Source organism: Orcinus orca, chromosome 7 (assembly GCF_937001465.1).
Source record: "Orcinus orca chromosome 7, mOrcOrc1.1, whole genome shotgun sequence".
Taxonomy (NCBI): domain Eukaryota; kingdom Metazoa; phylum Chordata; class Mammalia; order Artiodactyla; family Delphinidae; genus Orcinus; species Orcinus orca.
The window spans coordinates 39,380,852-39,396,803 of record NC_064565.1 but is presented as its reverse complement, the minus strand read 5'-3'; the positions used below and the strand labels follow the sequence as shown (position 1 = coordinate 39,396,803).

The 15,952-nt window shown below is 44.4% G+C and overlaps 1 protein-coding gene across 2 annotated transcripts in view; it reads right to left on the bottom strand.

Moving 5' to 3' along the window:
* The window catches only part of KIF5C (kinesin family member 5C), a 170,807-nt gene extending 162,242 nt beyond the window's left edge, over window positions 1-8,565 (bottom strand). Inside the window, exon 1 of one of the 2 annotated variants that reach the window (XM_004268242.3) lies at window positions 8,021-8,565. In XM_004268242.3, the coding sequence (XP_004268290.1) occupies window positions 8,021-8,146 (126 nt within the window). In that variant the 5' untranslated portion in view covers window positions 8,147-8,565. The remainder of the gene's footprint in view (window positions 1-8,020) is intronic. The other variant, XM_033425322.2, reaches the window with a different exon arrangement.
* Between the last annotated feature and the right edge of the window lie 7,387 nt (window positions 8,566-15,952).

Sequence of the window (15,952 nt, the reverse complement as noted above, 5' to 3'; positions counted from 1 at the left end):
ATGAATCTAAAACTCTTATTTTCTCGCAAGCTCTGCAATATGTGCAAATAACCACAAACTCAACATCTCTCTTCCTACTAAAAGGAACTTGGTTGATGTGCAGGAAATGGGTTAAGGGAGGAGCTTTCTCAGCCACAAAAATAGGACTCTATGGAAAACCTGAGAGAAATCAAGTGAAATTGGATCTGTCAGGGAGCTTTTTTTTTTTTTTAACTCAAGAGAAACCATTAGGGAGGATGTAGTTTTGTTTTTGCTTGTGTAACAAGTAGACACAGGTGAGAAACCTGAGGCCGGTACTAAAGAGAACCCAAAGGTGGGGGAGGTTTCGTATTCTGAAGGGAGGAGAAAAGCCAAGGATGCAAAACACTGTCATTAAACAGGGGCGTTAGGCCAGACGAGCACAGGTGGAGGCAGAGGGAAATCCCCAGTGATGCCCAAGTTATTTAAGGAAATGCAGAAATTGGCATTTAGGGAGACTTGATTCCAGGCAGGGAAAAGGGGAAGACAGAACTGTCAATCAAGATACACTTACTAAGCAACAAGAAAATGACAGAAAAGGGGACAAAGACGTAAAAAAAAACAGCTCCTGCTTCTCAGAAGCTTGCAATTTACATGAGGAGGATATACACACGCATGCGTGTGCACACACCTATGTGTGATCATTGCAGATAATAGGAACAGCTGATATAGTCTATGAGTAAATGGAACCTGAGCTCTGCCTTCCAATGGTTAGGAATTCCACAGATAAGAGGAAAAGAGTGGCTATTCCAAGCAGGAGAATGGGGTGAACCAGTTCCTAGGAAATGGGGATGCAAGAAGGGCTTTCAGGGGCTAGCCAGAGTTAAGGGCAGTAATTTTGGGGGGTAAGGCTAATTCTGAAAATGAGGAAAATTAAGAGGGGAATAGGAAATGTGGGAGATAATTAGCATTTATTGAGCATTTTCTCTGTGCTAGACCCTGTTTTGACCACTTCATTTCATCCCAACGACCCTGTGAGATAAGTAATTATCTCCACCCTAAATATGACCAAACTGAGGCCCAGGAAAGCTAAGCAACTTGAAAAATGCTCCACAGAGAGCTAGTGAATCCACACTCGGTTCTGTCTGACTCTCCCCGCTGCCTCTACCAACCCCCCAGTCATTTACATAGCATCGACTGTGTGCTCACCACCAACATGAGTGGCCTCCAGTGACACATGCCAGGTTATAGCTACTCTCCTGTGTTCACTCATTCCAGGGTTTCAGAGGGTAGGTTTACAGGAAACCACTAAGTCATCTAAACATGTGACATCTCATGTAAACAGCTCTGAAGTTAGGGCACAAGAGAATGAAGGGCTGATATATCTTGACACTACTAAACACTACTGTTAGTATTCACTAGACACAGTGACTGAATACATTCTTTAAAAGTCTGGCTTAAAATGTTACCGCTTTTAGGTGGGAACACAAAATGGTACAACCACTTTGGAAAACTGGCAATTTCTTAGAGTTAAACATATAGTTACAATATGATCTATTGTAGTAATCCCACTCCTGGGTGTTTACCCAAGAGAAATAAAAAATTTATACTCACACTAGAACCTATATTCAAAGGTTCATAACAGCTTTTTTCAGAATCATGCCAGATTGGAAACAACACAAATGTCCTTCAACAGGTGAATGGATAAACAAACTGTGACAAACTTGTATAAAGGAATATCACTAAGCAATAAAAAGGAATGAACTATTGATACATGCACCAACAACAACCTAAACCTCAAAGGACCCAAGCTCAAAAAGATACTTAAATTTATGATTCCTTTTTTTTTTTTTTTTTTGCGGTACGCGGGCCTCCCACTGTTGTGGCCTCTCCCGTTGCGGAGCACAGGGACGCGCAGGCTCAGCGGCCATGGCTCACGGGCCCAGCCGCTCCGCGGCATGTGGGATCTTCCTGGACCAGGGCACGAACCCGTGTCCCCTGCATCGGCAGGCGGACTCCCAACCACTGCGCCACCAGGGAAGCCCTATGATTCCATTTTTATATATACAATTTGGAAAAGGCAAAAATTATACAAAGGAAGAACAGATAAATTGTTGCCAGGGGTTAAGAGAGGGGAGAAGGTTTGATTACGGGTGGGGCGGGGCATGAGGACTTTTTGTTTTTTTGGAGTGATGAAATTTCTTTGTATCTTTTTTTTTTGCTTTGTATCTTGAGTATGGTATGTGGAGGCAGAATAATGGCTCAAAAGATGTCCACACTAATCCCTAGAAGCTGTGAATATGTGAAAGTTACAGGATAAAAGGAACTTTGCAGACGGAATTAAGATTGCTAATCAGCTGCCCTTATATCAGGGAGATTATCCCCGATTATCTGACTGGGCTCACTGTAACCAAGTGGGCCCTGAAAAAGTGAAAGAGGGAGGCAGAGGAGTCAGTGAGAGAGACAAGCCGTGGAAGAAGAGGCAGGAGAAATTTGAAGTATGAGAGGGAATCAACCCACTGCTGGCTCCTAAGGTAGAGGAAGGGGGCCATGTGGCCAGGACCTGCGAGTGGCCTCTAGAAGCTAAGAACAGCCCAGGCTGACAGCCAGCAAGGGGATGGGGACCTCAGTCCTACAACCACAAGGAACTGAATTCTGCCAACAACCTGAATGAGCAAAGAAATGAATTTTCTCCCAGACCCTCCAGAAAAGAACATGGCCCTGCCAACACCTTGCTCCTGACCTTGTGAGACTCTAAACAGAGAAACCAGCTGACTTGATGGACTTCTGATTGTCGACTGAAAAAAAAAAAGCACAACCTAAAAGCTGAGAAATATGTTTTATTTAGGACAGTTACTGAGGACTATAGCCCGGGATGGCAGCCTCTCAGATAGCTCTGAGGGACTGTTCCAAAGAGGTAAAGGAGGAGTCGGGATATACAGGAGTTTTTGCAGGGGCAAAAAACAAAACAAAACAAAACTATGTAGTGGAATATCAAAAGATTACTGCTAATCACAACAAACAGACATCTCAAGTTAATGATTTTAGTGCTCTTCTATGTATGGGAAGATGAAAGAGTCTGGGCTAAGGAAAACATTCCTTCGATATGCATCTTAACTATATAGGGTCAGTATTCTGTTTTTCTGTGTCCTCAATTCCCCTCAGGGTGCACCATCAATGGCAGGCGACATCCTTTGTCCACAGGACCTATGGAAGCTGTGTGATAATAAACTCGTATCATTTTAAGCCTTTAAATTTGTTGTAGTTTGTTACAGCAGCAACAGGAAACTAATACAGCATAGCTACACAACTCTATGCATTTTTCACACCCCTACAATAGAACTATACACCAAAAAAAGTGACTTTACTCTGTATAAATTTTAAAAGAAAATACTCTTGCTTTAAAAGACCATTGCTATGGACAAAAAGAAAAGTTCTAGCCATATTTCTTCACATCTTCAGCCTATAATCTCCACAAAGATAACTCAGGCTTGGAATTTGGTCTCTGTCCTGGCTCCTGCCTTCCCTGCCCATCCACTGCCCAGAACTAATCTAAGCTCCTACAGCCTGAGGCCACTTTCCACCCGAAGGCCAGCTCAGGGTTTATAGATAATATTTTGCTTTGGCTTTCCAACAAGTCAGAACTTACATTGTCCCAGGGAAAGCACCCATGGTTAACAACACCTGCTTTCCCAGGATTGCAAACAAGAGGAAAGCCCAAAACTGAAGGGTATGAGTCCATTTCAAAGAACCTCACTGAGAACTCTCTAAAACAGAGTTCCAACAATACAGATGCATCAAAACCAACAGGCAGAGCTCAAAGTAATGGATGACTCACGCGGAATTTTAGCAGCTAATGGAGGAGTATTCTAAGAAATGCTGTAAATCCAATATTTTTCTCTGAAGAATTATGGAGTCCCTAGCCCCGCCCTCCACTTCTAGCTCACCACGAGTATCATTAGTGCTCCTAATTTTTAACAAAGCTGGATACAGTTCTCTCCCAATTTTCTTGTAACATTTAAGTGCTCTCTTACCAGTCCTGCTCCAATGAATGGCACATCTCTTTAAACTTCTTTTTTAACTACCCCCGACAGCCTACAGTCAATTAAAACTCCATGAAATCAGTTAAATACATCAGAGTTAAGATTTCTATACTCAACAAAGATATCAATAAATATTTATTAAGTGCCTTCTATGGGCAAGGCCCTGGGAAGTACAAAGAAGCAAAACATGGATGGGCCTTGTCTCTACACATGCCTTACAATGTCATTAAACATATGATCAAAATGAATAATAATCTAAGGCAAAAAAATCAGGAGATCATATACAGAATAAATGCTACAAGAGTTCATAGTGGGAAGAGACTGTGGCTGGAGCAGTCAGGGAAAGAAAGCTCTGCACAGGATGCGGGAGGGGCGGGGGGGGTGGAGGGCGGGGTGGAGCAAGAATGGTAGAGATAATCCCTCCAAGACAGGACATTTCTTAAAAAAGAAAAATCTAGGAACTCCACCTGCAAAATCTCCCGCTTAGCATACATCTCCATAAGAAATGAACAAGACATTAAAGGAAATAAAATCACCCCAGTTTCAAAAACAAATACAATGTCTGGGATTCTGAATTTGGACTCACAGATAACTGCACAGAAATTCATTCTTCACTCATCTCTCTTGGGAGTGAAGGTGACATTTCTGGATGGCTCTGGGCTTCTTTGGTCATCCCCACAATCTCTGTCCCTGCAAGCAAGGAAGGGAATGCCCCCCTAAGGCAGTTTCCACCTGCAACTGAGCCATGTGGGATGGTTCCTACTGAATTGACTTGGGGAGCCATTCTATTTGGTGTACAAAGTCAGATACAGGCTGCCAGAACTGTCACTTCCTTTAGTTACACATTATTAATCAGGAATGGGAAGGGTCCTAGCACATGCCAACAGAAGTCCCAGCACCCTGCAGCATCTGGCAGTCTTCTGTTCTGTACCACACTCACTGAAAGATGTGTAAAACCGTGTTCATAGCAGCTCCATCCATAAGAGCCCCAAAGTGGAAACTATCCAAACAGTTACTACCAGTTACTGGATAACTAAATTGTGGTATATTCGTGAGATACTACAGAACAATGAAGATGAACAAACTGCAGCTACACACCACAACATGGATGAATCTGACAAGAGTAATGTTGAGCGCAAGAACTCACACACAGAAGTGAACATACTGTATGGTTTTATGTAGATAAAGCTTAAAAAAAAAAACTAAACTAAACTAATCTATGGCATTAGAAGTCAGAATAGTAGTTACCCTGAGGCAGAGGGAGTCAGTGACTGGGAGGAATGCTAGGGAGAATTCTGCAGTCCTGAAAATGTCTGTTTCTTAGTCTAAGAGGTGGTTACAAGGGAGTGTTTATTAAAAAAAAAATCATCAAGCTGTACACTTATGAAAACACTTTTCTATAGGAATGCTTTATTTCAAAGAAAAATTTACCTTAAAGAAAACTGAAAACTGTCTGTTGTATTAAAGGATTATAGTAAGGGACTTCCCTGGTGGCGCAGTGGTTAAGCATCCGCCTGCCAATGCAGGGAACACGGGTTCGAACCCTGGTCTGGGAGGATCCCACATGCCAGGGAGCAACTAAGCCCGTGCGCCACAACTACTGAAGCCCGCGCACCTAGAGCCCGTGCTCCGCAACAAGAGAAGCCACCGCAATGAGAAGCCTGCGCACCGCAACGAAGAGTAGCCCCCACTCACCACAACCAGAGAAGGCCTGTGTGCAGCAACGAAGACCCAATGCAGCCAAAGATAAATAAATAAAAAATTTTTAAGAAAGGATTATAGTAAGATGATCATAAATGTTAATTTACAGTTGAAGAGCTACATGTGTATTCACATCTACAATCTTTTGTTTAATATACTTATTTTATATGGTGACTTTGTTTTTACTTTATTCACTCAATAACATGAATATGTAGATGGGAATTAAATATATACTCATAGTAGTGTCAAAATGAAAGAAGAATAACTGTAAGATTAAGGATCTCTGCCTTGCACACAGATCAAAGGGATGATTTATTATTACTCCACTTCATTAGTCCTGGTATATCACCCTTAGAAGATGGAGGAAGAGGAGGAAGAGGAAGAAGGAAAAGGAGAAGGAGGAAAAGGGGAAGAAACAACTTCAGCTTTTCTTTAAAACCTCTGAAAAACTAGGGTCATCAGACCATGTTCTAGGGCTGCACAATTACTTGTTAAAAAATTGTTACAAGAAAAGGGGCAGGGACTAGATGTCCCCAGTAACTCCCACTCTATCTAAACCATAGTGTGGCTCAGGAAATAGCAAGTCAGACTATAGGCTGACCCTAGCTTAGAGGTGTATGCCAACACCTCTGCCCCATCTGCCCCATGTACCGGCCATAGATATGTCACTATCCCATGTCTGCCATTAAGTATAGAATCTTCCTCATCAATAATTACAGCATACATCTTTTCTTCAATTTAACACTAAGCAGACAGAAAACCCCTCTTTCCTGCCCTCTTAGGTCAGCTCTCAGGGTGAACTACCATCCCCATAGCATTTGGAGGTCATGGTTTTCTGATGGCTGTGAAAACTGGGAGGAGAGAAGAGGGCGTCGAGAGGAGCTGCCTTCCTAAGGGAGGTACAAGATGAAGCCCTGAGGCCAGAGCCTTGCCTCTGTTCCCCTCGCGCGGAGAGCGCCTGTCTTCGGGTTCAGCCAGCATCTGCCAGTGCTCAGGTCCCTAACCAGGGACTGCGGCACAACCTTGGCGAAGATGCTGGGACTGCTTGGGCCGGCAAATGTCGGCCTCTGGTGCCTAAGAAGGGCCGGGCTGACTCGGGCAGAGACCCTAAGTAAATTGTCACTTGTCAATCACTTGACCTAAATACACCAGCCACTGGGTGAAATAGGAGGGAGGGGGTTAGTCGGAGCATGCTCAGTAAACGGGATGACATCACTTAATCAATGCTGAGGCCGGGAAGGCTGCAACAGCAGCCTCGAGCAGGCTGCCAGGAACGTGTCAGCAGGGATCGGGAGGCTCCCATTAACTCGGTCCCTCCCCACGCGACTCGCATACAAAGAGGGCACCATCAGCTACACACGCTGGGGACAGCGGAGGGGGAAGGGCGGTGGAGCTGGGGGAGGCTGGCTTATTTCATTTGACATATTCCTTTAAGAACTAAAACCCAATGGTATTCCCTCCCCCCCACCAGCAGCCCCGCTGCAGAAAGAGCCAAGTCTGCGGAGGTGAGGGAAGGGGGGAGGGGTAACGTGGGAAGGGAGACCAAGAGGGAGGGGACCCCAGCCACACAAAGTAACTTCTCTGGGCACAGAGGCTATTTGGTTGCTCTCCGGACCCCCAGCCCCACAGACGTGGGCGCACAGCCTCTTCTCCACCCAGCGTGAAGCACACCCGAGGATCTGCGGACACCAGGTGGGGGTCGCCCTATTGCGGAAGGGTCAGAACCGAGGCCCAAGCCAGGGCAGCCTGGGTTGAGAGGAAGCAGGAGACACCAAGGCCACCAGTGTTCCCCCATCCCCCGCCTTCCGCGTGCAGAGCAAGGAGGAACGCCGCGGGGAGCCAATTCTGCACAGCTGTGGGAGCTCCGCGCCGAGGCTAGGATTTTTCCAGTACCTTGTTTCTTTCACCAAGCTCGTGAGAAGAGGCAAAGTGTTCGATAAATTGAACCAATGCCTGGAATCATTTGTGGGTTACACGTGGGCTTGAGGGTAACCTGAACACACTACCCACGCGGTGTGGCCAGGGCGGGGAACAATGGGCCCACTCGGGCCCGCACCCCAATAACAATGGCGGCGCCGAACACTTCCTCGCCCCCCACCCCGACCCCCGCCGCCTGGGGCCCGCCCCATGGTCCCCAGTCGACCCTCCACCGGCCCAGGGGGGAACTACGGGGGGGGAGGGGATTTCTCGTCAAGTCCACCCTAGAGGGCAGCCCCGAGGGGATGTCCGAAGGGGTAGCCCGAGCATCTCTGCCTGATCTGGGGCGTCAGGGCTGCGGCGCGAAGCAGCAGGGGAGGCCAGACTTCCCAGCCACTTACCCCGATCACCACGGTCTCATCGCCTTTAAATTTGGGGATGAATTTGTCCCCGCGGAGGATCTCAGCTTCGTTGAGCGGCCGGAACCGGCACATCACTTTGATGCTGCATTCGGCTGGATCCGCCATCTCTGCCGGAGGCAGAGGGAAGGGGCGCGGGGATGGGCGGGGGGACGGGGCTCCGCACAACTAGGGAGGTGGTCGAGAACCGCACCGCCCGCAACGAGGCCGCCTCCCGCAGCCTCCGACGAAGCTTCTCAGCAGGTCATCGCGAACTCGGCGGGCTGGGCAGCTCTGGCCGCTCCGAGACCTGGTAGGTGGGCAGTCTATCAACCTTTGGCCCGTCCAGCTGCACACCTGCCTTCCCTGGCCCTGCCCTGGCCCTGCGCTGCGTCCCGGGACCACCTGCCCAGGACCACGCGGCGGGCGAACGAGGCGATGCGCAGGGAGCAAGCCTCTCCCGGCTCAGACCTCCCGGGCTCCTGCGAGCTCAGCCATCCTGCATCAGCACCAGCGCGCTCCGGCGCCTCCCCGCCCCGCCCCTTCGCCCCGCCCTCCCTCGGTCCGCCCCGGGACGGTGACGTCACTGCGGAGATCCGCCCCGCCCTCGCCCAGGCTCCACGAGCGAAGCGTCCTGGGACTTGTAGTCGTTGTACCTGCGGGTGGAAGGACAAGGATGCTCGGAGCTGGCTTTCAGAGACAACGCTGGTGCCCCGGGTGACACCTCCGAGAGCCTGCAGGTCTTGGCTGGCTGCCCAAGTCAATAACAGGATGGATGTCACATCCAATATTCCCGGTTAAAATCTCTATAAATAACTAGGTCTATATCATCTCTTTACATCGTTTCATGATCCCAAAGGAAAATCCCCTCTTAAGACAGTGTCCAACCAGTTATGAAGCATTTTCTCTGTGCTCAACAGTTTTTAAGCGTCGTGAGGAAATCGGAGGGAGGGGGGCAATGAGATTTGCATGAATATTTGAAGTCAGTAACTCCTGAAAATGCCTGTACATAGATAGCAGTTCATACATATTTTGGGTCAGGGACTCCTTTAATATCTGATGAAAGTTAGGGACCTCTTCCATAACAAAAACAAAGACAAACCTGTACACACCCACAGATTTTTCATGCTATTTGAGAGGGACTGGAGACAGCTGAAGCCTGTCTGTGACTCCCAGGTTAAGAGCCCCTTAATTACTACTAATTATTGTACAGTTTACAGAACCTCTGCCTAATGCCTACTTATAACCCCGTAGAATGAACAGAATGTATACAGGATCAAGTCCAAAGTACTTTGCAGAATATATCCAGGTCCCATGATCAGATTCTGTCTACTTATTAGCCTCATCTCTTGCCACTTCTTGTCTTGATGTTTACACTCTGACAAACACCAAACTACTTGCGGCTTCCTCCGTTTAAATTCACCTCTTGCTCTTCTTGCTTCTGGTATTTTGTTTAAGCGTTTACTCTCCCAGAGTCAAGCATTCATGCCTCTTAGTAAGTACGTATATTAGGGCTCTTACCGTGGAAAGTGATAGAAATCCACCTGGAGCCACTGAGTTAAAGGAGGGAGGGTGGGAGGGAGACTCAAGAGGGAGGGCATGTGGGGACATATGCATGCATATGGCTGATTCACTTTGTTGTACAACAGAAACTAACACAGTATTGTGAAGCAATTATACTCCAATAAAGATGAATTAAAAACATAAATAAACAAACAGAAAGAAAGAAGAAGACAGATTGATCTGGCTTATTAAAGGAATGAGGAAAAACCAAGCCAGGGAACAGGCAGACTACCAAGGCTCTCTCTCTACCACTGGTCCCTGTTCTCTCTTTTTATTGGCCTTACTCTCCCTCTAGATCATCCCTTCAACATGTCAAGAAACCCAGCTGCCAACAGCCCCTGCATTCATTCTTCAATTTCTACCATTAGATAAGGATAGATGTTTGTTCAGAGATTTGGTTTGAAAACCCCTAGGGCAAGTCTGTGATTGGCCTGGGCTTCGGTTGGTGTCTACCTCTAGACAACTCGATCAGAGTCAAGGACGTTGTGAGATCCTGCAGGAATCTCACGGTCGGAAGCTACACGAAAGAAGAGGGACATCAGTCCCAGAAGAATAGCGTTCTGCAGGGCTGGCAGAACAATTAGATGTCCACTCTCCCTTTCCAGTGCTATCTTTTCCTCTAAGACTCAGCTCAGCCCTCCCTCCTTAGGAAGGAGCCCTAAGTGAGCCCTCCCTCCTTAAGAAGCCTTCCCTGACTCACTAAACACTGACAGAGAGTAGGTGGTCCTCCTTGTTGTCTCATTATCTCCTGTGTCCACCTCTGTCACTGCAATTCCACGGGCAATGATATCTGCCTCATCTTTATGTCTCTAGCATTTAGCACATAATAAACAGCACAGATGTAGGACCCATGGCAAGGTATTTAATTTCCTTAAGACTCAGTTTCCTCATCTCTATCATTGAAGTAATGATACCATCTCATAGAGTTTTTGAGGGAATTAGAAGAAATAATACTTTTAAAGCACCTAGCATGCTGCCTGTCACATGTATGATATAAACCTTTGAAAGTCAGATATGATGATGATGATGATGAAGTTATGAACAAATGAGTGTAAAACAAGTAATTTACTCAGTTAATTTTAGGAACACATCTGTTGATTAAATGCAGGTGTACCTGGGAATAGAGGTTCTCCACCTAGCTGAGAAGACACACCTACTGAAATAAACTTTTTTTTTTTTTGAAATAAACTTTTGTCAGCTATTGTGAGCAGTACCAATTTTATTTTCTGTCCTCAGATACAGTGAAAGTAGGTTTTAAAAGGCCCAAATGCTACATGTTCATCTATTTTCACCTTAGTAGTTCTCTGGCTCAGACACCCACAATCTTCAGTCGTCAACTTCACAATATACTGGAGAGGGCAGTCCAATCCCCAGTTTCCCTGAGCCCACCATAGGATGCCTAGAAGCTCACACACACTGGTTTGTCTGAAAAGGTCAGATCATGGATAACCTGGGGTAGTAAGAGAGAACTGACTGTGTGTCCCTGGGTTCACTCTTCATTTATTCATCCACCTATCCATCCATCAACTACTGATTGAACAAATGACATTTGCTGCCACTATATACATTTAGGTTTATTAAGTGAACTCAAGGGGACTATGGTCCCCCACTTGAGGGGAAATTGCAAAATAAGTCATCACCCTCAGGCAACGTAGAAACAAGTCAGTACTGAGGTACAATGCTCAGTGGTGCTGAGAAGGCTTAATCAAGGAGACGGACTAGGTAGGATTTAAAAAAATTAAAAAGAAACACCAAAGCACAGACAACAAAAGAGAAAGTAGATAAACTGAACAATATCAAAATGATAAACTTTTATGCATCAAACAATACTATCCACAGAGTGAAAAGGCAACTCACAGGATGGAAGAAAATATTTTCAAATCATATATCTGATAAGAGATTGATATCCAGAATATATAAAGAACTACAAATCAACAATATTTTAAAATATGATTTAAAAATGGGCAAAGGACCTGAAAAGAACTTTCTTTGAAAAAGATGCACAAATGGCCAATAAGCACACGAAAAGATGCTCAACATCACTCATCATTAGGGAAATGAAAATCAAAATCACAATGAGAGGGGACTTCCCTGGTGGCGCAATGGTTAAGAATCCGCCTGCCAATGCAGGGGACACGGGTTTGAGCCCTGGTCCGGGAAGATCCCACATGCCGCGGAGCAACTAAGCCCGTGCGCCACAACTACTGAGCCTGCACTCTAGAGCCCGCAAGCCACAACTACTGAGCCCATGCACTACAACTACTGAAGCCCACGCACCTAGAGCCCGTGCTCCGCAATGAGAGAAGCCACCGCAATGAGAAGCCTGTGCATCGCAACGAAGAGTAGCCCCCGCTCGCTGCAACTAGAGGAAGCCCGCGTGCAGCAACGAAAACCCAACACTGCCAAAAACAAATAAATAATAAAATTAATTAATTAAAAAAAAATCACAATGAGATACCACTTCATACCCATTAGGAAGGATTTTATCAAAAAAAGAAAATAAGTGTTCAGGAAGATATGGAAAAATTGAAACTATTGTACACTGTTGGTTGGAATGTAAAATGGTGTGGCTGCCATGGAAAACAATACGGCCATCCCTCAAAAAGTTAGAAATAGATTACCATATGATCCAGCAATTCCATTTCTGGGTATATACCTCAAACAATTGAAATCAGAGGCTCAAACACATATGTGTATACCCATGTTTATAGCAGCATTATTCTCAATAGCTGAAATGTGGAAGCAACCCAAGTGTCCAAGTCATCTATGGGGAATGCGTAAACAAAATGTGGTATATACATACAATGAAATATTATTCAGCTTTAAAAAGGAAGGAAATTTAGACACGAGCTACAACATGTATGAACCTTGGGGACATTAAGTGAGATAAGCGAATCACAAGAGGACAAATACAGTATCAATTCCATCTATATGAGGTGCTTAGAGCAGTCAAATTCCTAAAGACAGAAAGTAGAATGGTAGTTGCCAGTGGCTTGGGGGAGGGGAGAATGGGGAGCTATTATTTAATAGGTATGGAGTTTTAGTTTGTGAAGATGAAAAATGGAGATAGATGGTGGCGATGATTGCACAACAATGTGAATTTACTTAATACCACTGAACTGTACCCTGAAATAATGGTTTAAATAGTAAATTTTATGCTATAAAATATAATATGAATTTTATGTTGTTGTAGTATATTTTACCACAATTTTTTTTACAGTAATTCCTATATTTGGGGTATGTTTCTGACATCACGGGTTGGCACACTCAGCTCCATTTGTTTTGGGGGGTTTTTTGTTTTCTGTTTTTTTGGACCACGCCACATGTGGGATCTTAGTTCCCCAACAGGGACTGAACCCATGCCCCCTGCGGTGGAAGCACGGAGTCTTAACCACTGGGCTGCCAGGGAAGTCCCTATTTTACCACAGTTTTTTAAAGAAACGTTTGTGCACTGTTGGTAGGGATGTAAATTCGTGCAGCCACTATTAAAAAAAGAAAAAAAAATCAGCATGGAGTTTCCTCAAAAAATTTAAAACAGAACTATCATATGATCTAGCAACTCCACTTCTGGATATTTACCCAAAGGAAACAAAATCCCTATCTTGAAAAGATATTTGTACCCTTGTGTTCACTGTAGCATTATTTACAAGAGCGAAGACAGGGAAAAAATTGTGTCCATCTGCAGACAAATGGATAAAGAAGATGTGGTATATATACAATAGGGTATTATTAAGCCATGATAAAGAAGGAAATCCTGCATCTGCAGCAACATGGATGGAGCTTGAGGACATTATGCTAAGTGAAATAAGTCAGAAAAAGACAGATACCGTATTACCTCACTTATACGTAGAATCTGAAGAAAAGCAAACTCATAGATATAGAGATCAGATTTGTGGTTACTAGAGGCAGGGGGTGGGGGAGTGGAGACTGGATGAAGGTGGTCAAAGGTACAAACTTCTAGTTATAAGATAAATAAGTCCTGGAGATGTCATGTACAGCATGATGACTATAGTTAACACTACCCTACTGCATATCTGTAAGTTGCTAAGAGAGTAGACCTTAAAAGTTCTCATCACTGTGTACAGTGATGGATGTTAACCAAACTTATTCTGGTAATCATTTCACAACATACATATATCAAATCATAATGTGGTACACTTAAAACTGACACAGTGTCATATGTCAATTTTATCTCAATTTTTTAAGAGATAAAGAAAAATAGAATAGAATTACCAGGGCTGGTGGTTGGGGGGAATGGCAGATGTTGGTCAAGGAGTACAAACTTCCACTTACAGAATGAATAAGTCCTGGGGATGTAATGTACAGCATAGTGACTATAGTTAACGATACTGTACCAAGTACTTGAAAGTTGCTCAGAGAATAGATCTTAAATGTTCTCACCACCAAAAAGAAATGGTAATTATGTGACATGATGCAGGTGTTAGCTATCACTATAGTGATAATCATCTTGCAAAATATAAGTGTATCAAATTAACAAGTTTATATACCTTAGACTTATACAACATTATAGGTCAATTATATCGCAATAAAGCTGGAGAAACAAAAAAATTAATAATAGATTTCCCTGGGGGGCGGAAGGAGTAAAAAGGGAAAGGGAGGTGATTGGGTCATTGGGGTTAATTCCTTGACATCCAGCCCACCACTCCCTACTGTGAAGCCAGAACATGCCGTGGAGAACCATCCCCAACTCCGGAGATGGGCTTTGGTTAGTCTCAGACAAACAGTATCATCCCATCCTCAGGGGTGGGCAGGATGAAGCCAAGGAGATAAAAGTTTGCCAAGTTTTTGGAAAGAGATTCTATTTCCCAACCTTTTCCTCCTCGGCTAAAGGATGACATTCAACACCAATTGTTACTGACACATTCTGTGACTGCATGGAGAACAAGGCTTAGGATGAAGCCAAGCTGTGGGCAACAGAGCCAAGAGACCAAAAATCCTGGGTCTTTGATCACATGATTGAGCCACTGAGATTCAACAACCCAAAACCCACCCTTCTCTAGATTTCTTTCTTGAGCCAGTAAACTTGCCTGTTCTTCAAGTCAACTTTCTGTGACTTGCAGCTGAAAGGGTATTAAGTGATACCAGAAGATATCTAGGGAGCAAGAGAGCAAGAGACACAGTCTGGAGGTCAGATGAAGCTTACATACCCAGGACAGCGAGAAAACCTATGCGACCAGAGTGAAATTAATGAGAGATTACGTCAAGAGGCTAAGTGAAACAAGCCAGAGAAAGATTACACCGCATGATCTCACTTACATGTGGAATCTAAGAAAAACAAACCGAACTCGTAGATACAGAGAACAGATTGGTGGTTGCCAGAGTAGGGGGTGAGGGAGAGAGGCGTCAAATGGTACACACTTCTAGTTATAAGATAAATAAGTCCTGGAGATGTCATGTACAGCATGGTGACTATAGTTAATAATACCACATTGCATATTTGAAAGTTGCTAAGAGAAAATCTCAAAAGTTCTCGTCATGAAAAAAGAAACTGTAACTATGTATGGGGATGGATGTTAACTAAACTTACTGTGGTGATCATTTCACAATATCCATATATATGAATACAATGCTATATATCAATTATATCTCAGTTTTTTAAAATATATTAACAGTGAAGGAAAAAGAAATTGATTTTTAGAAAACCTTCCTGAACAGCTCTAGCCCACAGAGCTCTCTGCTGTCTCAGGCCGTCGGTCCCCTTGATCCGGCACTTGAGCACTTGCTGTCTTGCAGTGACATTCCCAGCGTTGTCTGGTTCTGTTCTCTAGTTCTTTCCTCTTCACAGTATTTTTCTTTCTGTTAAATGTCTTGTGTGTACATCTTGCTCCCTCATCTATGCTGTGGGGATCATGTATCATTTATGTGCTTGATAAAAATATTTTCTGCATGATCAGCCCATGTCCATCATGATCATGATAATGGCAAGGACAAATGAATGAATACATGAACCTGGAAATGATGATCTTGCATTGTAGATGGAGCCTTGGGCTCAGGACATGCATTTTTAAATAGAATTTTGTAGTTCATTTTATTTATATTTTTTTTGCCCGCACCATGCAGCATGTGGGATCTCAGTTACCTGACCAGGGAAAGAACCCCTGTCCCCTGCATTGGAAGTGTGGAGTCCTAACCACTGGACCTGCATTTTTCATTCATTCTGCTGCTAGCAAGTTCTGCGACTTTAGAAAATATATTCAACTTCTCTGAATGATTTTTTTTACACCATCTGTTGAAATGGTGCTAAAAATATTATCTCTTCTGGATAAGTGAGAATTGAGAGAGAAATATGTGCCAAAATGCCTGGAAATAAGGTCTGGGAGAGGCTGTGAAGAGATTGAGGGAATCACCCCT